Consider the following 23,950-nt stretch of genomic DNA (forward strand, 5'->3'; position numbering starts at 1 on the left):
ACTCTCTTGTGTGTTGTGTCTGTCTGTCATTCACCAAACTTGTGCCTTCCTGTTACCAAGACCCTGCTTCTCCCACGGTCTGAGTGGCTCTCCTGAGCCGGTCCGTCGCATGCTATGACCATTATTAGTGTTGGTTAATATTGGTAACAAGGAGAACTTTTGGGTTAAAGAAAACTTGATATTCTGTAGCTCAATATAAATATTTTATTGGGCTGGACAGGGGTGGCACACAGTTTTAATCCCAGCACTTGGGAGGCAGAGTCAGGTGGATCTCTGTGAGTTTGAGGCTAGCCTGGTCTACAAGAGCTAGTTCCAGGACAGGCTCCAAAACTACAGAGAAATCCAGTCTCGAAAAACTAAAAATAAATAAATATTTTATTAATTAGCTTTGAATTTTAAAATTAGATTTATTTATTTTATGTGTATAGGTATTTGGCCTGCATGTATATTTGTGCACCACATGCATGCCCGGTGCCTGTGGAAGCCAGAAGAGGACATCAGATCCTAGAACTGGAATCATGGATGGTTGTAAATGACCATGTAAGAGCTGTGAGACAGGCGGGGGTGGTGGTGCATTCCTTTAATCCCAGCACTCAGGAGGTAGAGGCAGGCAGATCTCTGTGAGTTTGAGGCCAGCCTGGTCTACAAGAGCTAGTTCCAGGACAGGCACCAAAGCTACAGGAAAACCCTGTCTCGTAAAACCAAAACAACAACAACAACAAAAGAGCTGTGAGCCAATCCCAGATCCTCTGCAAAAGCAACGCGTGCTCTTAAGTACCAAGCCATCTCTCCAGCTCCATTGGCTTTATATTTTGGGTTTTATTTAATATTGTGCACTTGTGTATATGCCCGTATGTATGTATGCGCACCATGTGAGCAGGAGTGTCTGTCTAGAGAGGGCATGTGGCCACCTCAAGCTGGAGTTACAGGTGGCTGTGAGTCACCTGATATGGGTGCTGAGAATCACCAGTTCCTGGTCTTAACTGCTGAGCCGCCTCTCCAGCCTCGCTTGGATTTTGCTGTGGTTGTTGAGCCGGGGGTCTTGCTGTGTACGTGTGCAATCCACACGAGACTTAGGCTCCTGAACTCAAGCCATTTTGCCCTTAGCCTCCCACGGAACTCGGGCCGCAAGGGTGTAATCCACACCCAGTTTCTCTTCCCTTTCTAAAACATCAGTTTTCCAAACAAACCAACTACCAACCTCTCAATGTTGCTGATTTCCTCGTTGTAATAGTTTTATTGGTTTAGCCCAGTGTTGCGTGACTTTTCCTAGGAAGACGTGAACAAACATGTATTTGTCTCACAGGTTGAAGACAACAAAGGAATGATCTTCCCTGTTCAGTCTAGCCCAGCCAATCAGTGAGTTTAATGAGTGACTTACAATAGCCCAGGTGACTCAAAGCTAAGAGTTCACCCCAACACAGGTGATGACTCAGAGGAGCTGTATCCCTGAAGCTCACTGAACACCCTAACAGTGAGCTTGGCCAACTGGGGAGTCTTTCTACCCAGCAATTTTTTTTTTTTTTTTTTGGTTTTTCGAGACAGCGTTTCTCTGTGGCTTTGGAGCCTGTCCTGGAACTAGCTCTTGTAGACCAGGCTGGTCTCGAACTCACAGAGATCCCCAGCAATTTTTTTTAAAGATTTAATTTATTTATTATGTATATGGTGTTCTGCCTGCATGTATCCCTGCATGCCAGAAGAGGGCACCAGATCTTATTACAGATGGTTGTGAGCTACCATGGGGTTGCTGGGAATTGAACTCAGGACCTTTAGGAAGAGCAGGCAAAGCTCTTAACCACTGAGCCATCTCTCCAGTCCCCTACCCAACAATTATAAACTCGGAGAGAAGCCTTGTAAATCCTGTAACTTTTTATCTTCCTGAGCCTTGTAAATCGCATGAATTTCCTGAGCCTTACAAGTTGCATGAGATTCTTTCCCTCCTTCAAGAGGGAATGCAACCACTCCGAGGAAACAACAACAGACACCCAGGCTAGCCTGGAACTCCAGGCAGTCCTCCTGCCTCAGTCTCCCAAACTCTGGGAGTACAGGTGTGAATCACTGTATCCAGCTTTAGAAAAAGTTGGTGACCCACATCTTGGATGGTGTGTCCCCATTCTCTCTTCCTGCGTCTTTCTCAAGTTGATTAAATGTGAATGTAAAAGATACTTCCATGGAGCTGAAGGGACGGCTCAGCAGTTAGGAATGCTTTCTGCTCTTGTAGAGGACCTCGGTTCGGCTCCCACACCCACAGGGGAGCTTACTAATGCAAACTACAGTTCAGGGTATCTGTGTGATGGCTGAAGAAACTCCATTTTATGTCAGGCATCCAACTTGGTACACACTAGCTGTGTGTCTGACTCCAGTCCCCGGAAGATAAGTTCCAAGGAACCCTGACTCAGTGACCCTCCCATTCCCAAAATGTACAACCTAATTTGTTATGGTATGATTAACTGTTTTTGTTTTGTTTTTCGAGACAGGGTTTTTCTCTAGGTTTGGAGCCTGTCCTGGAACTAGTTCTTGTACACAAGGCTGGCCTCGAACTCATAGAAATCCACCTGCCTCTGCCTCTCAAGTGGTGGGATTACAGGTGTGCGCCACCACCGCCCGGCTGATTAACTGTTTTTTGACTTTCTTTTTTTGTTTTTTTGAGTTTCTCTGTAGCTTTGGAGCCTGTTCCGGAACTAGCTCTTGCAGACCAGACTGGCCTCGAACTCACAGAGATCTGCCTGCCTCTGCCTCCCGAGTGCTGGGATTAAAAGCATGTTTCACCACCGTCTGGCTGGTTTTTGACTTTCTATAACTTGTATATTCATTGTTTTGGGTTATTTAACTTGGTAAACTTGGCAGAACAAGCCAGTTTTGTTGTTGTTGTTGTTGTTGGTGGTGGTGGTTTTTTGTTTATTTGTTTGTTTCTTGTTTTGGTTTTCTGAGACACGGTTTCTCTATAGCTTTGGAGCCTGTCCTGGAACTAACTCTTGTAGACCAGGCTGTCCTCAGACTCACAGAGATCCACCTGTCTCTGCCTCCTGAGTGGTGGGATTAAAGGCATGTGCAACACCACTCAGCAGAACAGACCAGTTTTGCTTGTTTGAGTAGTTCCTGAAAGTCTTCATGTGATTTTTCACCTTTAAAAGTCCTTCCCTCACCCCCTTTCTCATGGCAATCTCAAATTTGGTTCAGAGATTATTCATCCTGCTAGCAGCTAAACAATAAACTAAACAATAAATCTTTAATTATAATTGGACTAAGTCTATGGTCTTATCCCAGGGGTCACAAACTCCCTAGCTTCTGACACCATTTTCTAGCCTCCCCAAGCACCAGGCATACACATGAATTTTTTTAATTTAAAATCTTTCCATACATGGGGCAAGGATTTGATATAGTGGGCCATGCTAGCACAGGTCCTGAGGTTGGATCCACAGCACTCAAGCTGGGCATGGGTAGGGCACAGCACTAGGGATAGAAACAGGGCCGGGTAAATCTCAGTGTATTTGAGGTCAGCCTGGTCTACTTAGTAAGTTCCAGGCCAGCCAGGACTACATAGTGAGATTCTGGGAAAAACAAAACAAAACAAAACAAAACACCTAGGTGTGGTCATAGACTCTCATAATTTCAGCACCAGTAGAACAGAAAGAGGAAGATTCCTGGAGCCCATTGGCCAGATGGCCCAGCCAATTGGCGAGCTCCAGGTACAGTGAGAGCCTGTCTAAAGACTGCAGAGCGACTGAAAAAACAGCAGACATCAAAGCTTTGGCCTCCATGCACACACGTTCCCTCGCTCAACACACACACACACACACACACACACACACACACACACACACACACCAAAAAGTAATCACAATAGTTTCATACAAGTATAAATATTATGAAAATAAACAAATAGGCTTTTGTTGTTGTTTGTTTTGTTTTCTGCAGTGTTTGGGATTGAATCCACTGCCTCAATAAAGATGGGCTGTCAAGGAAAGTTATTTTATTAATGTCTGTGTGTGTGCACACGCACACACACACAGTGAGCATGTGGAGGTCAGAGGACAACTTGCATTATTCATTTCCTGTCCTTTACCATATGTGTCCTGGGCATTGAACTCCGGTCATCGGGCTTGGCTGCAAGTGTCTTTATCTACTGAGCCGTCTCACTGGCCCCAAGGAAAGTAATTTTATAAAAAACTAATCTAAACCATTATTAACCATACAGGGAGCTCATAAATCCACCGAACTTATAATCTAAGGACTCAAAGGCTCTGGATATAAAAATAGTTACTGTTTTCTGGGTGCCTTCTGTGTGCTTGGAACTGTGCCCAGCGCTGCAAAATTGATCTCATTCATTTCTCACAAATACCTAGAGGGGGGACAGGGTGGGGTTGGATGAGCATTGCATCCTCGTCTTCTGGAAGCAGGTCCGAAGAGCGTGGAGAGGTTGCTGAAAATGGAGCCTGGTTTCTCTGGCCTGCTCTCTGCTGAGGCACAGCTCCAGCAGCAGCAGCAGGGAGAAACGGGAGTAAAGCAGACGGGCTTGTCAGTTACTAATACAGTGTCTGTCCTAGCCCCTTCTTGTCACTCTTTGTGCCTGTACAAAAAGGTTTCACACCAACCTTTCTAATTCTCTCTCTCTCACCCCTCTCTCACAGGGTCTCACGTAACCCAGGGTATCTTTAAATTTACTATGTAGCTAAGGATGACCTTGAACTTCTGATCCTCCTGCCTCCACCTGTTAAGGTTACAGGAGTGAGCCACCGCGCCCAGTTAACGTGGTGCTGTGAACAGAATCCCGGGCTCCATGCATCCTAGGCAAGCCTTCTCTCAACTGAACCACATCCGTGGCCTTCTCTTTCTTGTGTTTGTCCCTCAAACTATCAGCTTCTCTTGGGCGAAGCGATGACTCAGTGGATCAAGTGTTTGCTGGTTGTTGTGAGGACTGGAGTCAGGAGACCCTGAAGCTGAAGAAAATCTGGGCAGGCACAGCAGCAGAGCTAATTTCAGACTCAGACGGCAGAGACAGGCTTACCCAGAGCAAGCGGGCTAGCTAGAGTAGCAGCACCAGGGAACCCTGGTATCACCAAAGTGCCACTTCAAAGAATATACTGGAAAAGCCATTGAGGAGGATTCCTGAGGACAACTTTGGGTTGCTATATGGGACCAAACCCATGAGATCCCCTTCCACACCTACACACAAAAAGAAGAAAATGTTAAAAAAAAAAAAACAACTCATCTCAAACAAATAAATCCAGAAAAAAGATTTCTATCAAACTCCTTACATTCCAGAATACTAGAATTCTTCAAAGTCAATGTATATTTTACCTCAGAGGCTTTAATTAGTACCATAATTATTGCAAGGAGGGGGCTACTTGTTCGTCCTGGCTGCCCAGAACCATAATAACCACACAGAAACTATATTAATTAAAACCCATTAATTAGAGCCCATTAGCTCTAGCTACTTATTGGCTAACTCTTATATTAATTTAACCCATTTCTATTAATCTGTATATCGCCATGTGGCAGTGGTTTACCGGCAAAGATTTGGCATGACTTTGGCAGCTCCATGGCTTCTCTCTGACTCCACCCTTCTTCCCCCCAGCATGTAGTCTAGCTTTTCCTGCCTAGTTCTGTTCTTCCCTGCCAGAGGCTCAAGGCAGTTCTTTATTCATTAATCAATAACAGCAACACATAGACAGAAGGACCTCCCACACCATTTCCCCTTTACTGTTTAAACAAAAAGGAAGGCTTTAACTTTAACATAATAAAATTACATTTAACAAAACAGGCATCAAACAAGAACTTCAGTTACAATATTTATATCTACTTTATCTTTTCTCATAACTAAGAAAAACTATAACTATCTATCTATTCTTTAGCTCCATCAAAGACTCCAGAAGGATATAATATTACCTAAGTAAACATGAAGTACATCACAAGCAACTTTCAAAACCCTAGAATTGACAGAGACATCTCGCTACCTGGACAGCCACCCAAAGTTCTTTTGTACCGTCGGGGCATCCATCTTTAGCCTACAGCACAATAGTATGTGGGGCAGACTCTTCCATGAAGCAGGAAATTTCAAAGACAGGTCTGCCTATATTGGCAGTTTGCCAGTCACTCTCTTCTGTATCCTGTAGAATGTCTCGCAGAGTCTTTCATGAAGCAGGAATCCTGAAGGATCATCTCACCTTTAGGCAAGCGTAGCAGTCATCTCTCTGCAGGTCTTGCTTGTCCAGTGAAGCAGTCCAGGCAAGAGTAGTTGCTTGCCCAAATCACTAAGGCGCCTCTTTGATACCCATCCTTCTCTCAAAGTATTTGGTGCTGCCAAGAGCAGACATGTCTCATAGACATGAAAAGTCCTAAGTTATTAAAACATTTAAAATGCCATATTCTGAAAGTCTCTGAAAGATTTAAAGAATGCCTATCTAACTATCTCTATACATCTAGAAAAACTAACATGACTATAAGCTTGACTATTACAGATGAGTATCTATTAACTTATATTTCTTAATTATAAATGAGCTACACAAACACAATATCTTAATCAAGATTAGAAATATACATATATAAAACAAAATTGTCCTTAAATTTGTATCAATAAACCAAGATTCACACCAATGCAAATTATTCATCTCTATAGTATACTCCCCCTTTAAATGTAAACAAACATTTATAGATAATATTCGGGAATATGGGTGTAGTTCTATCCATACCGCTTCCTGCTATTTGGGGGTGCTGTTAATCAGGTCTTTATGGTGTATCCTGTGTGCTAGGTTCATCTCAGCCAGCAGTTGGGTGAAGTAATTTTTTCGAGGGTGTTTACAGCAACCTTTCAGGTGGCCTTGGTTCATGAAACCATGTTTGCCCAGAAGCAATCCACAGGTTCTCATCTTCTGTGAAAACAAAAGAAGAACCTCTTTTCCCAAGCAACATGTTCTTAGACTCAAATTCTGAAGTCGATACCTTTATAATATACATACTGGTTTAGCTTAGCAGCCCATACAATGAAATGTCTTTCTGTACTTAGCTCCTTCACAGTCAAAAAATTTAAAGAAGACACAATAATATACATAATCCAGACTCTCTTTGAATATTCCATCTTTATTTGGCTTGTTTTTCTTTACTCCTTTTAATCTATGCCTGTACTCTGTCTCTTTAAAGACTTTTTTTAATGATTTACTTCTTTTTTGGCAGCTCCATGGTGTCTCTCTTTGACTCTGCCCTCTTCCTCCCAGAATACAGCCTAGTTTTCCCTGCCTGGTTCTGTTCTTCCCTGCCATAAGCTCAAAGCAGTTCTTTATTCATTAACCAATAGAAGTAACACATAGACAGAAGGACCTTCCACCCATCATTTGTTATTTTGAGGCAGGGTCTCACTGTGTAGCTCTGGGAGTTCTGGAAGCTGCTATGTAAATCAGGCTGGCCTTGAACTCACAGAGATCTGTCTGCTTCTGAGTGTTGGGTTTGAGGGCACGTGCCACCCTGTCTGGCATTACTACAATGAAAGTATATAGGATCATAGGCTGGAAAGATGGTTCAGTGCTAAGGTCACTTGGTTGCTCTTCCAGAGAACCCAGGTTGGATTCCCAGCACCCACCCGGAAGCTCACAGTCTGTAACCACAGTTCCAGGGGATCTGATGGCCTCTTCTGGCTGGCTTTTGCCGGCACCAGGTATTCACATGGTGCACAGGTAGACATGCAAGCAAAATGGTGCATGCAGGCAGAACGTTCACACGCATAAAATCGTAAAAAAATTAATGGAAATTTAAAGTATATATAACTGAACATTAAACAAGAATGACTGGGACTGCGGGCGACCCAAGGAACACTAGATGATTCATTAGCCCACAAAAGCATTTTTCTTTCTTTTGAAAATTGTGGTAAATATACATGTTAGGAAATTTACCATTATAACCATCTTTAAGAAATACTGTGTTTGTGTGTGTGTGTGCATATATGTGTGCATGTAGGTGCATAGAGGCCAGAAGTAGGCATCAGATTCCACAGAGCTGGAGTTTTGAATGTTGGTGAGCTCCCTGATATGGCTGCTACAGACTGGACTCTGGTCCTCTGATAGAGCAGTAAGCACTCTTAACTACTGAGCCATCTCTCTAGTCCCCACTGTAGCCATTACGAAGATGGAAAGTCACATTTTAGTGTGGGTGTATGTGTGCATGTGTGTGTGCGTGCATGCGTGCACATGCATATAACACAGCAGGCTGCAGGGCGTGGGAAGATATATTAATGTTTTCTAGTACTGTAATAAACCCCATTACCAAAAGCAACACGGGGAGGAAAGGGTTTGCTTGGCCTATACAGCCCCCTGTCTGTCCTTGAGGGAAGCCAAGGCAGGCTCTCAGGCAGGACAGGAACTGGAGGCAGGAACTGAATTAGAAAACCCTGTCTCGAAAAACCAAAAAAAAAAAAAAAAAAAAAAAAAAAAAAAAAAAAAAAGGAACTGAATTAGAAATTACGATGAAATCACTTACTGGCGCGTTCCCCACGGCTTCCGTACCTTGCTTTCTTACAACCCAGAGACCATCGGCTCAGGGTTCTCATTTTCTCAATTGAGGTTCCCTCTTCCAGGATAACTCTCGCTTGTGCCAGCGTAGAGAGCAACTCGTCGGAGCCAGTTGTGTCCTCCCACGGTGAGGGTATGAGGAATCGAACTTATGCCCTTAGGAGTGGTGGAAGGTGCCTTTACCCGCTTCACCACTTTGCTGGCCTCACTGGAACCATTTTTAAGAATATGTGATCTAAAATTACCTGTGACAATGGCCATGGTTCATCTCTTAAGATTTATTTATTTATTTTCATGTGAATGTGTATCTGAGTATATGCATGCACAGGTGAGTGCAAATGCCACGAAGGCCGAAAGGCATGGATCCCTTGAAGCCAAAGTTGTAAGTGGTAGTGAGCCACCTAATATGGGTACTGGAACCCGAACTCAGCATCCTCTAGACGAGCAGCAAGCGCTCTTAACCGCGGAATCATCTTTTGATCTTTGCTTTTTCTTTCTCTCTTTTTTTTTCTTTCTCGAGACAGAGCCTTGTCAGGGAGCCCAGATCCTGTTTCGGCCTCCTGAGCGCTGGAATACTAACAGGCTAGAGCCGCCACGCCCGACTTTTCCTCTAGTTGTTATCATCATCTTCACCATTAGAGGGCGCCAGGACGCAACGCAGCAGCTCCATTCCCGTGCACACGCGCACTTCCCCCCCGCTAAGAAAGCGGTCGGCGAGGCGGGGCGCGGGGCGGAGTCTGCTGCCTGCGCAGGCGCGGGCCGGCTTTGTGACGTCAGGCCGCGCGGCCGGGCCGGGGATCTAGGTGGTAGCTCGCGGAGGCGCTTCCCGAGAGTGACGCGCAGACTCAGCTCCCCCGCGGCCCGCCCTCCCGCCGGCCTCGCCGCGGTCTCCCTCGCTCCCTGAGATCGCTGAGCGCCGAACAGCGGCCCGGGGAGGAGGCCTCGGGCGACGCGGCGCGGAGTGGGAGGGCGGGCGGGCAGTGGGAGCGCCGCGGGTCTCTATATGGCGACGGCTCTGTCGGGTCTGGCTGTCCGGCTGTCGCGCTCGGCCGCCGCCCGCTCCTATGGGGTCTTCTGCAAGGGGCTGACCCGCACGCTGCTCATCTTCTTTGACTTGGCTTGGCGGCTGCGCATCAACTTTCCCTACCTCTATATCGTGGCTTCCATGATGCTCAACGTGCGCCTGCAGGTAGGTGAGCCGCGCCCTCGGCATCCCTGGGTCGCGCGCGGCCCTGCCCACCAGGCTCGGTGGCATGCAGGTGCTGGGGGGTTCGTGCCATCTGCCGCAGGCTGAGCGCGTACCGAGCAGCGTGCATTGCCCCTCTGTAACCCCACTCTGCATAGACGATGCTTCAGAGAACAGGTCCTACCTCTGGGGGTGGGGTCCGAGGAAAGATGACAGGAAGGTCCCTTAGGACGCTTTGTCCTTAAAAATGACAAATTGTTAGCGATCCGGGAGCAGCGAGTTCTTATGTGAATTCTGGTTCCCCAAACTTTGTGAAGGTTTATTCTGTTATCGATGGAAAGTTAATGGTGTTTTGACCAATGTATCTGATTTGTTCTGGCCAGGGGTTAGAAGAGGCAGTGGGGATGAAGATGAGAAAATGAGGTGAAACCAATTTAGAGGCCTGAAACTATTTGGAGTAACAAACAGCATGCGCCTTGTGTCACCATTCTGGAGGCCGCGTTTGCTGGGAACGGCTGACACGTCTCTATCTCTTCAATTACAAAACGTTTTTCTCTAGCGGAGAGAGGTCCTGCTGATTGGAGTGTCCCGTCTCAAGTAAGAGAGAGGCTGGATAGGGAGCTTCCTTGGATTCTGTTTACACATTTTGGAGTGGCACAGGCTGTGTTGGAGGAAGGACTCAGCTCCACCCCTGGGAAGCATATAAGCTGGCAGGGTTGTGTGATTTTTTTTTTTTTTTTTTTTTTTTTTTTTGTGGTTCTGGAGATGAACCCGGTGAGTACCTTTGCATTTGCTAGTAGGCAAGGAAAACACCCCAGCCCCAGACGGACTGTACGTATGTCATTCCCTGGTGTGCAGTGGAGCCCGCTCGAAGTAGTATACCTGGTTTTTCTGTGGTTGGGTCAAATTAGAGTGTAATGGATTTGGTGTATGTATGGTCCCCGACACAGGTGGTTACAGACCATGTGAAATCCGAAGCCAAGTATGTTATGTTGATCCAAATTCAATAAAACAAGTTAAGTAAAACCAATTTTAAAACTCAGCTTAGAATACCTTTCCTTTTTCGTGGTGAGAGGTGTCAGCTGTGCGCCAGCGTACCCGGTGATGAGTTGCTGCTGGGATGAGCCCAGGGCTTCCTGCACGCCAGGCAAGCATGCTACCAAACGAGCTGTATTTCTGCTCCCAAATCAGGACATCGCACCTGAACAAGGGCTTGTGGCATCTTATGTGATCCCAGGCCGTGGGGGCAGAAACAGCAAATCTCCGGAGCAGGTGGCACAGATGAGTGAAGAGTGCTGGGTGTGGGAACGGAGATAAACCACAAAGCCTGTGTCTTTGCCAATTACCAACCTGTAGAAACACGGCCCCAGTGTTTGTGCCGGCTCGAGTCACCTCTGAGAGAAGTCAGACATCCTGATGTTAGCTCAGAGTCTGCAAACAGCAGTCCGTGCCTGGCCCATCAAGTTCCCAATTTGGAATCTGTTGTCTAGAGTTAGATAGGATTTGTGCTCATTTAGGAAGCTATGTAATTTAGAAAGCTATATAATGTTATGTAGTCTTGAATTGCTCTTTTTTGTACCATTAAAAAAAAGTCTAGGGATGTAGCTCAGGTGGTCGTGATTGCCTGGTATGCACAGTGTCCTGATCTTAATCCCCAGTTCCTGCATAAACTGGGTGTCATGATCTGTGTCTGTAACCCTAGCATTCGGGAGGTGGAGGCAGGAGAATCAGGCTCAGGGTCATCTCCGGCTAGGTAGCAAGACCCTATCCCAATAAACAAAACCCGAAACATTTCCTCTCGTATTCAGTTTTCTTCATATCCTTCTCCATTCCAGACTGCTCCAGTTGCTGGCCTGGATTTTTGTGTATTCTCCATCTGTTTCCCACCGGTCAGATAGGTCATTTGTGTACATAGTATGATGTGTCTGTGTGTATGTGCAGCAGGAGGAGGCCAGAAGAGGTCGCTGGCTGTCCTGGAGTAGTAGTTACAGGCAGCTCCCGACTGCCTGACTCCAGTGCTCCTGCCTAACAGCTTTGCTGTGAGGGCTCCCTAGAGAAAGAATTCTTCTGGACACAGTAAGGCATGTCCCGGCATCCTTAACCATCAGCACAGCACATACATGCTTATCCTTACCACGCGTGGGCGTGACTGACCCCTCGCCCAGCTTGCGCCTGGATGACGGACTAGGCTTTGTTATGCTCTCCTGTTTAGTTGGTTGCAGCCATTCCCTGCCTGCTCCTGGAGCATGGTGAATATCCTCCTCCACAGGGACATTCCCACCGTCCTTTCAGGGGGAACTTCTGTAACCTTGCACCGCAGGAGTGCTGAAGGCTCGTTTGTTTTCTAAGCAACAAACAACGGCAGATTCCATTCCCAGTGTTTCCAAATGGCGCATTTGTTTGTAGGACAGTGAGATCATCTCTGGGAAGGTGATTCAAATCCATATTTCATCACGGGGAGTGTGCACTGTGCTGATGGAAGGCAAGCACATTTCGGGGAGGGAGACAAGATCTCTAACCGGGGTGATGTGAGCAGGGAGTGCTACCCAGCAGTAGCAAGGGCAGCTTGGTAGGCTCCAGAGGAGGCATGGTTCAGGTGTAGCCAACTCTAGAGAATCTGGGGAACCAGACGTGGGCCCAGGTAGAGGGAAAGACAGTCTCACCAAGTGCTTTGGGAAAGTCATTTCTTCTCCTCTCCTCCCCCACTCCTTTTGAGACAGGCGCTTACCATACAACCCCTGCCAGTTTGGAACTCTTATGTATCTGGGCGGTAGTGGCACATGCCTTTAATCCCAGCACTCGGGAGGCAGAGGCAGGCGAATCTCTGTGAGTTCTAAGCCAGCCTGGTCAACAGAGTGAGTTCCAGGACAGCCAGGACTGTTATATAGAGAAACCAAAAATAAACAAAACAAAATAACAAACTTATGAGGACCGACTGGCCTTAAACTCAAAGAGACCCACTTGCCTCTTCCCCAGGTGATGGAATTCAAGGTAAATACCACCGCCCAACCATGTAAGGCTTGATCTTGGACCTGAAACAGCCTTTTTGTATTTGAGGAGGGAGAGAGAGTGTTCTGGGGTACAGTGCCATACTTGAGATCTTTATATCTGATGCTTTAGGCTCCCTGAAGGCTTTAGGGCTTTTGTTCATCTGTGAGAAACCACTAACAGAACCTAGCTTGAGGGTTTACTGTTCTGGCCTGCGGGTAAGGAAAGTGCAGTAAGAACTAGTCTGACCACTGAGGGGACCCCAGCAGCTCTCCGGCTTTCCCTCCACCATAGCGTTCTGGTCTGTGACGGGAATGAGACTGTGGTTAAAGCATTGGGCCCTACAGAGTTTGTTAACCCTGCACTTAAGTCTCTTGTTCATAGGGCACTGGGGTTTCCCTTACCTCTTTGGCAGTGCTGGGCACGGAACCCAAGGCCCTTTAAGTCTACCACAGAGCTGCACCCCTAACTCAGCGGTGAGGCATTTTAGCAAATACTAACAGCTCTTTAGTCTGAGAGGTGATTGAACGAGAAAATAGATGCAGAGGGATTTGTGGATTCAGAAGGGTTATTTAGCAGTTAAGAGCTTTGCTGCTTTTGCAGAGGGTGCGGGTTCCGTTGCCAACACCCACATGACGGCACAACCATGCGTAACCCCAGTCCCAGCTCTAAGTGCCATGCATGCTTGTGGTACACAAGCCTGCAGAACACTCATGCACATAAACTAAATCTTTAAAAACTATTTTTATTTATTTTAAAATTTCGAATTGTGGATGTTTGGTCAAAGGAAAGAATGACTCTTGTAGATTATCCTCTGGCCATGTACATAGACTCCACATACAAACAAATGTAGCCAAAAAAAGAAAGCGTGAAAGCGCTGTTTGCAGACAAGTGTGTACCTGTAATCCCAGGTACTTGTGAGACTGAGACATGAAGATCACTTGAGTTCAGGAGTTGGGGCCGTGTGAGTGTGTTGTGTGTGCTTGAGCATGTACATGCATGTATACATGTGTGTGTAGGTCAGTGGTCTACCTTGGGTGTCTGTCCTCTTGATTTTTTTTTAAAGAAATGCAAGCCCAAATTACAATGAGATGCTACTTCTTTTTTTAATATTTATTTATTATGTATACAATATTCTGTCTGTATGTCTGCAGGCCAGAAGAGGGCACCAGACCTCATTACAGATGGTTGTGAGCCACCATGTGGTTGCTGGGAATTGAACTCAGGACCTTTGGAAGAGTAGGCAGTGCTCTTAACCTCTGAGCCATCTCTCCAGCCCCCTCTTGATTTTTTGATACAGGGTCTCTCATTGGCTGTAGGCTCACTAATTTGACTAAATTGGCAGACCTGGGAGCCTTAGGGATCTTCATGTCTCTAGTAATTCTCCTGTGTCCAATTCCCCAGTGCTGGGATTATAAACATGTGGCACCATGCTTAGCTTTTTCCTGTGTATTCTGGAGGATGGAACTCGGGTTCTCGTGCTTGCATGGTGAGTACTTGGCTGATTGAACTGCCTCCTTAGCCAGTTTGTGGTCAGTGTGGGCAGCATAGTGACAAGATCCCTGTCCCAAAATAGAAAAAGGATTGGACAGGTGGCTCTTGCAGAGGACTGGAGTTTGGTATCCAGCACTGACTTACGTTTCAGGGGATCTGTTGGAGGACACTGTACTCTTGTGAATATACCTGCCACCCCCAGCCACATAATTAAATAAAAGAATAAATCTTAAAATGTAAAGCCAGGCACATCTTTAATCCCAAGACTCAGGAGGCAGAGACAGACAGATCTCTGTGAGTTCAATGCCACTCTGGTCTACAGAGTAAATTCTAGACCAGCCAGGGCTACGCAGTTTCTCTGCCTTAAACGAAGCAAAACAAACAAAAAAACAAAGAAAGAAAGTGCTGTTTCTAATTAAAGCTCAGTCTTCTGAGGTTATTAACATCTCCACCGCTTCACACAGCATGGGAAGATCGAGAAGTAAAAAGTGAGAGGCTTTGGGAGGCAGAGGTAAGTGGATCTCTGTGAATTCTAGGACAGCCAGGGTTACCCAGAGAAGACCCTGCCTCAGAAAAAACAAAACAACAAAAGAGACTTTATACCCTCACTACATGTAGTAAAAGCAATTTGGGTGGGCCATGGTAGCCTATGCCTGTAATTCCTGCACTTGGAAGGTGGAGGCTGGAAGATCAGGAGTTCAAAATCAGCCTGGGCTACATGAGACCTTGTCCCTCCCCAACTGAAATAAAAATTAAAAATAACTAGTATCAGAAAAACAAAACAAAACGAAACAAACAATACAAAAAAAACAGGTGGTGGTGGATTCCTTTAATCCTAGCACTCAGTAGACCCAGGACAGGTGTGTCTCTGACTTTGAAGCCAGCTTGGTCTATAGAGCGAGTTCCAGGACAGTCAAGGACACACAGAGAAATCTTGTCTTGAAAAACAAAAGCAAAAAAACAAACCAATAAACATAACTGGTATCATGAATACCTGCTGGAACAAGTCCTGCCTATAACTTTTCACTTATGTGGCCTCTGAGAAACATGGATCAAGTGTCTTAGTCCCATGTCACCTGAAGAGAAGGCCTAAAAGAAACAGGGAAAAGATACTGTAAAGGTTGATGATAATCGCCGGACCAAGAGATGTCCTTGTTTCACCCGTACCTTCTCCTTGCCGCCCTGTGCTCAGTGAGCCTTCGAACCTTGCCGTCTATGCTCTTATCCAACCACCTCCTCCTCTCCCTCCTCCTCCTCCTCTTTTATTTATGGCAGGGTTTCCCTGTGTAGCCCTGGCGTCATACCAGGCCGCCCTACATAAATCTGCCTACCTCTGCCTCGCTCATGCTGGGATTAAAGGTGTGCTCCACCACCACCTGGCTCTGTCCCACGTTTTTTTGTTGTTGTTGTTTTGGGTTTTGTTTTTGAGACAGGGTTCCTTTGTATAGCTTTGGTGCCTGTCCTGGAACTAGCTCTGTAGACCAGGCTGGCCTTGAAACTCACAGAGATCCGCCTGCTTCTGCCTCCTGAGTGCTGGGGTTAAAGGTGTGCACCACCACCACCTGGCTTTCTGTCCCATTTCTTTAGTACTAGGGATTGGACCCACGACCTCTTGATCATTGAGTTACATCCCCAGCTCCTAGCGCCAATCTTCTCTCTGTTACATCTTACTTACTTATTGTGTGTATATATATATATATATATATATATATATATATATATGCACATGCATGCATGTGTGTGTGTGTGCACCCCTGTGCACATGGGATGTCATAATGTGTGTATGTAGGTCAGAGCACAACCTGCAGGAGTCCCTTGTCTCCTACTGTGTGGGTCCTGAGGTCCAAACTCAAGTCAGCAGACATGGTAGCAAGCACATTTCCCCACTGAGCTATGTCACAGGCCACAGCCTACTCTGTCTCCTCTTTGAACCTCTTTCTAAATCCATAGCTTCATGGGTTTCAGTACTCTCTCTCCTCTTGGACATCTTTTTCCCCTTGTATTTAATATGTTTTTGCTTCACCAGACATTGTACTACATGCCAGGAATCCCAGCATGTGGAGACACTAAGGGGAGGAAAAAATTCACAACAAAGCTAATCCTGCAAGCTGGGCATTGTGGTGCAAGCTTATGATCCCGGCACTTAGGAGCCGGAGGCAGGAGCATCAGGAGTTCAGAGTCAGCCTCAGCCACAGCCTCAGCTGTGAGTGAGTTTGAGACCAGTTGGGACATGGAAACTCTGTCTCAAAAATAATAAATAATAAATAACTTATCATGTTAGTTAGTGTATAATTCAGGGACATTAGTATCTTTCCATATTGGGCAGTTGTCGTACCACCCATTCTTAGAACTTCTCCATCACATGGAAATCTTTTTGTCTTCTGAGAGGAAGGTGAGCTGGCTGGCATTCTGAATAAAACAGAGAGGAGCTCATTGAAGGGGACACTTTAGCAGAAACCTAAAGGAGGTGAAGGCTGTTGCTGCATTGATGTCTGAGTCGGAGGAGCGCAGCGTGTGGACAGAGGGCAGAGCTGTCACCAGGACGCACACGTGGGCCAAGCCTGGAACGGCAGGAAGCTGGAGGCTAGAGTGGTGAGCAGGAAGGAAATGGTAGATTTGTGCAAAGTGCATTGGAGCAGCTCCCTTTGTTGCTTTTCCTTGGTGTGTGTGTGTGTGTGTGTGTAGACTAAAGAGTAATTTGAATCAGTTCTCTCTTTCTGTAATGTGGGTCTTGGGCATCAAATTCAGGTCATCAGGCTTGGTAGAAAGTGGCTTTTCTTGCTGCGCCTTCTCACTTGGCCCAGCATCTACGTTCTTTTTTTCCCCTAATGCGTATGTGTGTGTATGTGCTTGTATATGTGTGTTTATATGCCTGTGGAGGCCAAAAAATGGTGACAGATCCCCTGAGCTGCAGTTACAGGTGATTGTGACCACCCGGTGTGGGTGCTGGGAACTGAACTTGGGTCCTTTCCAGGAGCAGCAAACACTCTTGACCCCGGAGCCATCTCCCCTGCCTCTTACCTGGAGTATTCTGGACTCGGTTTCATTTTGTTTAGTTGTTTTGAGACAGCCTCACCAGACTGACCTAGAACTTATTTTGTAACACAGGCTACTGGAATTCCAGATCAGTTTCCTGTCTTCCTGAGTCCTGGGGTCCCAAGCTCGTGTCACCACTGCAGCCTCCTTGACTTGTTTTTTGTATGTGAATTCATTCTGTTTTTACGAATGTTAAAAAAGAGATCTGTCAAATATGAGGTGATGGGAACAAATTACCTAAAAGCTGCTGGCCAGGCCGTGGTGGTGCACACCTTTAATCCCAGCACTTGGGAAGCAAGGCTGGGACTATTGTATGAGTTTGAGGCCAGCCTAGTCTATGGAGCAATAGTTCTAGGACAGCCAAGGTTACACTGAGAACCCTAGTCTCAAATAAACAAAAAACAGCAAAAGACCCAAACAAACAAAAACCAAACATGCTTACTGCTTGTGCTGCATTTAGTGTGTGCTGGACTCTGGGCTCCAGCCCTCTCTTGTCTGTACCTGGGGAGGAAAGATCAGTTTCTTCACCCCTTGAAGTTTGTAGGATGCAATAAAATTGGATAAACATGCTATTTCTACATGGAAAAGGATTGAATTTGGAGGAGCGGATATGCAGCTCTGTGGTCAAATGTTAGCTCAGTGTGGATGAGGCCCTGGGGGAAGAAAGTCCAAAAGACCACCCACGGAATGGAAGAAAGCAGTTGTTGGTAAATTAATTTGGTAAAGAATTAACACTCTGAATAGAGAGAGATCTCTTAAAATTAAAAAAGAAAAAAACAGAAACCAAGTAGCTCAATCCAGTCATCGAAAGAGCTGGCATAGAGATTTCTTTCAGGAGGTGCACAGATGGCCAATGTGTCCTTGGGAAGATCTGGACTCCAGGAGAAAGCAGATTCACTCGGGAGCAGTTGGTGGCCACTCCACACCCGTTAGAATGGCTGTTGTCAAGGTGGAGGTCAGGAGGAGAGGCCGCAGGAGCAGATGCTGGGGAAGGTGTGTGTCCTCCGTCCTTGCATGCTGCTGGTCAGGTTGTAAAGCGCTCAGCTGTTGTGAGAGCCGGGTGGTTCTCACACAGTTGAACGTGGACTGAACCCACCGTCTACTACGTCTGTTTCTGGGTTTATACCTGAGAGGTTTGAAAACGGATTCAAAGCCGGGTACTGCAGTGTTGATAAGCGATAGCCCAGAGGCAGTAGCAACAAGTCACTGTGGTTGTGACCTGGTGGAAGGGATCTTGTCTAGTATGCCCTGAACCCTAGGTTCCATCCCCAGCACCACCTCCAACCAATGCAAGATGTCCTAGGCCCGTAGCACCAGTGCTCAAGTGGTGGAAGCAAGGGGCAGGAGTTCAAGGTCAGCTTCAGCTACATGGCCTGTTTGAGGTCAGCCTGGCTATTCGAGACTCCGAGTCTAAAATAAATAAGTAAATAAATAGGAAAAGGAAACAAGAATTGATAAGAGCCCCTTTAGATGTCCCCACCACTTAGGTGGCTCCAGTTTCTTCCACCAATGTGCTTTTCCACTGCTGGATCCCACTTGGAGTCTGTAATAGTCACCACTCTCCAGAGAACCTTCAGTTGGCTGCTGGACCTTTGGGTTGTTGTCACTATCTGATTATGAGTAATGTTGCTGTGGGTATCTATGTGTGTGTGGTTGTGTGTGTGTGTGGTTGTGTTTGTCTGGTACATGCACATGAGTGTGGATGCATGTGCCCAAGTGCGGATGTGTGTGTCCAAGTGTGCATTGAGAAGCATCTCACTGAACTGGAAGCTCAATGTTTCAACTGGGGTAACCGCTGGGGATTTTGTTTCCATCCTGGAAATGCTGGGGTTGCAGGGGCTCATGTGGTCACACCCACCTTTTTGGAGTGTTTTTTGATTGTTTGTTTAAGTGTGGGAGATTTGAACTCAGGTTCTCATGCTAGCACAGGCAGTAATATTAACCTACTGAGTCATCTCCCCAGCCCTACGTTTTTTACCAAGACAGGTCTTCCCACCCCTCACTCCCCACCCTCATTCTCACTATACCCCAGGCTGTCCTGGAACTTAACCATATTTTCTATGCAAGACTTGAACCAAAAATGGTTGGTTTGTTTGCTTCAGTTTTTATGTGTATGTATAAGTGCCCGAATATATATTCTCCATTTACATGCCTGGTGCCCTTAGAGGCTAGAGAAGGGCGTCAGATTCACAAGGAACGGTTTCACTGTGTACTAGCCGTAGCTATCCTGGAACTCAATCTGTAGACCAGGCTGGCCTTGAACTCACAGCTCTGTCTCTCAAGTGCTGATATTAAAGTGCTACCACTTCCTGGCTCGTACGTTTTTGTGGTGGATTTCTTTCCAGGTAGTCCATGCTGGCCTCAAACTGGAACAAACTGGAAAGCCTCCTTGTCTTGGTCTCCCCCATACGGGCATTCCAGTCATGTACCACAACAATTGGCTCATTTTAACTGTGTGTGTGTGTGTGTGTGTGTGTGTGTTGATGTTGAGATCAAATCAAGGGCTTAGCCAGTTATGGCGATGCACACCAGCACTCGGGAAGCAGAGAGGTAGATTTCATTGAACTTAAGTCTAGTCTACATAATGAGCTCTAGGCTACCCAGAGCTACATAGTGAGACTCTGGTCTCAAAAACAAAACAAAACAAAAAGCCAAACCACCTGAGAGCTTTGTGCAAGTCAGGGTAAGCCCTTTGCCATTGTGATTTATTTTGAGAGGAAGGTTAAAGACATGTTCTTGTATAGCCCTAAACTGGCCTCAGCCTTCATGAATAGCTGAGGATGGCCTTGAACTCCTGATCCTCCTCTCTCTGCCCTCTCCTGAGTACTGAGAGTGCAACCATGCATCACCACGCGGGTATGTGGAGGCTGAGAACAACCTCCAGGTCTTTCCTGCTGTCCATCTTGTCTCTTTCTCTCTGGACTGGAACTTGCCCAGTAGGCTGGCTGGCCAGCAAGATTCAGTATCTGCCTGTCTGCACCTCCCCCGTGCTGGGACTAAAAGCCACTCCCCCCCCCCCTTGGATATGGAACTGGAATCGAGGCCTTTCCAGCCCTTATTTTCATTTTTATTTGTGGGTGTGTGTGCCTGTGGCGGTCAGAAGAGGGTATTAGATCCCTAGGTAGTTGTGAGTTGCTTTTTTTGAGTGCTGGGAATTGAACTCAGGTTCTCTGGAAGAGCAATAAGTTCTTAACTGCCTGGCCCCTCCAGCCCCTCACTTTAGCAGTTTGTCTTGGTGCATGCTCTGAGGCGTGGGTATAAACTGACCTCTGAGCGGTAACACAGTGAGGTACGTGCGTGTGTAAGTGATTCGCTGGTGTAAACTGACCTCTGAGCGTATCACAGTGAGGTTCGTGGATTGGGTTAGTGATTCACTGGGAAGAAAACTGCATCTGCTTTGTCTTCTTCTGCTGTCCTGGCATTAGGACCCAGATCAGCACCTGACTCAGGGACGGGCTTGGGGAGCAGCTGACTGAATCTGTAGCAAAGAAATCCTAGGAGCTGAATGCCAGGTAAAGGTGAACATTTGAGACTTGCAGAGCTACCAGCCTGCCTTCACCAGCCATGCAGGGCCTGCCTTGGGCAGACTGTTCGCTGTTCAGCAGCCCCAGTCGGGCTTTGACCTCGGCTGCTGCCCCACTGAGATACACCTGGCTGTTGAGGTCCCTTTTCTGCCTTTGCTTTAGCAAACCTCCAGCAGCCTTTCATTCATTCCCTGTGGCACATGCCACCGCCGTCACGCCTGTGGGATGCTGACTGAAGAGAATGCTCAGTGCTTTCCCACGCTTGGCCCATAACACGGCATGAGAAGCTGTGACCTTTCCTGAGGGTACCAAGTTGCCCAGCTCCCCAGAGCTGTGTGTAGCTTCTCCTTACTGAATGTGCTTTTGAGCAGATGTGTGGCTAGGAGACAAGGTGTGGTTGTAGGGCACAGCTGGCTTCGCAGGATCGGGTGTGAGGCAGAGATGCTTGCCTGGTCAGTAGACAAACGGAGTGATGTGTCCTCTGTGTGGCCATGAGTCAGCTTCAGTCAGCAGGGTGTTGTTGGCACCTTTCCTCATCCTCAGCAGTGTGTAGAAATTTGCAAGCTTTAGCCTGATCCCCTATTCAGGGCCCATGGGAACCAGGATCCGCCTAACAGCCCTCCACAGCCCAGGGCTGGGTCATCTTAGAGCCATCAGCCCACAGGATCCTGCTCAAGCCAGTTGCCCTACTCACTGCGACTCCTCCCTGTCCCTCTTAGGACCAGCCTTGCTAGCTGCTTTGGAAGTATTGGGGGCAGGATATTTTTAGGTTACAAAGCGGTGGTAGTCTGGACTGTCAGGTGCCCGAGGCCATAATAGCCTGGGTTAGGGAAGGTGAGGAGACACGGCATCCAGCAGGGCAAACAGCTGCCTAACTGGGTCAGGCCTATTGTCATTGAGCCAAGTGGCTGCTCATGCAAGGCAACCAAGGGTTTGTGTGGAGATGCCTCTGATTGTCCTGAGGATCCTGGCATGCCCGGGAGCCTTTGCTCCCACCCCCTTGGTTACTTTTTAGCCTTTAGCACTCTTCAACAGGGGTGAAGAGAGTGGATGTTGAGGAACTGATTCCCACGACTGCATTTTTCCCTTTAACTTGGAAATAAACTCCTCTCTCACTTAGCGATTTGGTGGCAGTGTTGGTTTGCTATAACTTAACAGTATGATGCTTTTGTAGACTCAACTTGCGGCTGGGTTATAAGACCTGGGACTGGGGGGGGGGGATTGATTGTGTCTTTTTGTATACTTAATTCATGTATTTATCTGAGTCAGGACCCCATATAGCCCAGACTGGCTTAGATGGCCTTGAACTTGTGATCCTCCTGTCTTCCATCTCTATGCTGTAAGCACGCCCTAGTCTGAAATTCACTGCAGAGCCCAGGCTGGCCTATGACAGTGCTCATTGCCTCTCATTCTCTGGCTCCTGCTCAGCTCTGTGGCCCCACTCCTCAAGGAACTAGTGTTTGATGATATTGCGTGTGTGGAAATGTTTTACTAACCCTCTGTCACAGAATTTTCATTTGATTATCTTTTCTAGGTTCATATTGAGATCCACTGAAGGCCAACGCTGACTGACAGGCATCACCCCAGCTCACTGCATCATAGGCGCAAAGCATGAGGGGTAGAAGAGGGACCCTGGGTGCTTGCTTGACAAGCGTAAGGAGGTCACAAGGAGGTGACTTGGACAAACTATTGTGTGGCCTTACAAAGAGAAGCCGGCAGGGGGAGCCCCAGCCCAGCATGTGTGCCTTCCTGGACAGATGAGCCTGCCGCGGGTACTGATGGTAAGGTCACAGGACACAGTGGTGGCTCCCTGGAAATTAAACGTGGCCAGAGTGAGGCTGGACCTCATACTTTACGAAGTTGCTTCAGTATCTGAAGAATCACGGGCAGACATTTGCTCCAGCAGCCTCCATAAGCAAGGTTCTGTTATCTGCTTTGGAAGAACATCTGGCAGGGGTATCCTGTGGCGTCAGAGATGCTCTAGGAAGTGACTGGCCAGACAGCTGTGGTCGGTACCCCAAGGAGAGTCCTGGGTGTCAAGATGGCCAGACCATCCAAAACTGAGGGGAAATGGGTTTCCTGAAGGGTGAACCGTTAAGTGCTGTCCCTGAGGGGCTGGGCACCAGGTCGGAACTGTCTCACCCACATTCCGAGCTGTGCCAGCTGCCATATGCTTATGCCTATTATGAAGTTCTCCCAGAAGATGAGACCAGATGTGTATCCCTCGACGGTTCAAACCCCATGTTTTCAGAGCAAGCAGTAGACCACGAGGAAACTCACTCAAGCTTAAAAAGCACTTCGGATGGTCTGCAGCTGGTTGTGGGGTCACTGGCTCTGCAGTCTTCCAGATCAGCAAGTCTGATGCCATAGCTAAGGTACAAGCAGAACAATAAAAATAGCAGATTAATTTTAAAGGTTGCCTTGCAGTTTCTTTTGCATTAAATCTGGCGTATGCTGCAGCCGTTCAGTTCCTGCTCTGATTGCTGTGACCAGACACACCTCGCTGGTTGACGCAGAGAGACGGTTTTGAGCGTGTTTTTAATCATTTCAGAAAGACTCAGAACTGGGAAAACCCTTCCAGGAAATGATCGATCTACTCAGTACAAGATCAGTCAGAAGCCATTTAGCGCAGTTCTTTGTCGTGGAGCCGTTCTAAAGGGCTAGTATCCCAGATGCCGCCCGTCTCAGCTCACCTCTGGCTGGCCGACGGAAGTGGAGATCTTAGGCTACCCCCTCCACTTCCTGTCAGCTCTGCTCTGGTCACGACGAGTCCTGCCATTTCTGCACTGTATGGACTCTCAGGCCTGCAGCCTCTCGTCCTTCCTCACGTGCCCCTTCCCTTTCGCTTGGAGTGCAGGTTTCAGTGGCCACACTCTGGAGAAGTTTGAGGCTCTTCTGCTGACAGAACACAGATCGCAAATGAAGTGTTTCCTGTTTCCCAGACCCTAGGAGTCCTGAGCTCTTTTACGTTAAGACTTTTTCTAAAGTAATTCTCCCTTGTGGTTTGTTGATAACTTTAATAAAGGTCATCTAAAGAGTGGACATTTTTAAGCTCCCTACCCAAGAGAGTTAAGAACAGCCCTGTGGGGGAGGGGAACCTGACTGTCTATGTCATTTATATTGTGTGCTAAATTACTATGCCATGGGCTATTTTAGTGTTTTGGGAAAATAATAAAATCTGTTCTTTAGCATAATAAATGTTTGATTGTGTGTGTGTGCTT

General features: G+C 47.0%; 2 protein-coding genes across 2 annotated transcripts; both read left to right on the forward strand.

The window, feature by feature from the left end:
- The first annotated feature begins 9,299 nt into the window (after nt 1-9,299).
- On the forward strand, nt 9,300-22,398 carry LOC119824870 (small integral membrane protein 10-like protein 2A). Its single transcript, XM_038345420.1, has 2 exons — nt 9,300-9,690; nt 22,264-22,398. Exons 1-2 carry the CDS (start codon nt 9,505-9,507, stop codon nt 22,282-22,284), a joined length of 207 nt encoding a protein of 68 aa, XP_038201348.1. The 5' UTR covers nt 9,300-9,504; the 3' UTR covers nt 22,285-22,398.
- On the forward strand, nt 22,341-23,927 carry Fam220a (family with sequence similarity 220 member A). The gene is given in 5 exon segments (XM_038345419.1): nt 22,341-22,445; nt 22,447-22,579; nt 22,582-22,743; nt 22,746-22,795; nt 22,797-23,927. Coding segments are annotated over 5 exon segments (753 nt in total). The 3' UTR covers nt 23,100-23,927.
- Nucleotides 23,928-23,950: the final 23 nt, after the last annotated feature.

The sequence above is a fragment of the Arvicola amphibius genome, chromosome 10 (genome assembly GCF_903992535.2).
Source record: "Arvicola amphibius chromosome 10, mArvAmp1.2, whole genome shotgun sequence".
Lineage (NCBI taxonomy): Eukaryota > Metazoa > Chordata > Mammalia > Rodentia > Cricetidae > Arvicola > Arvicola amphibius.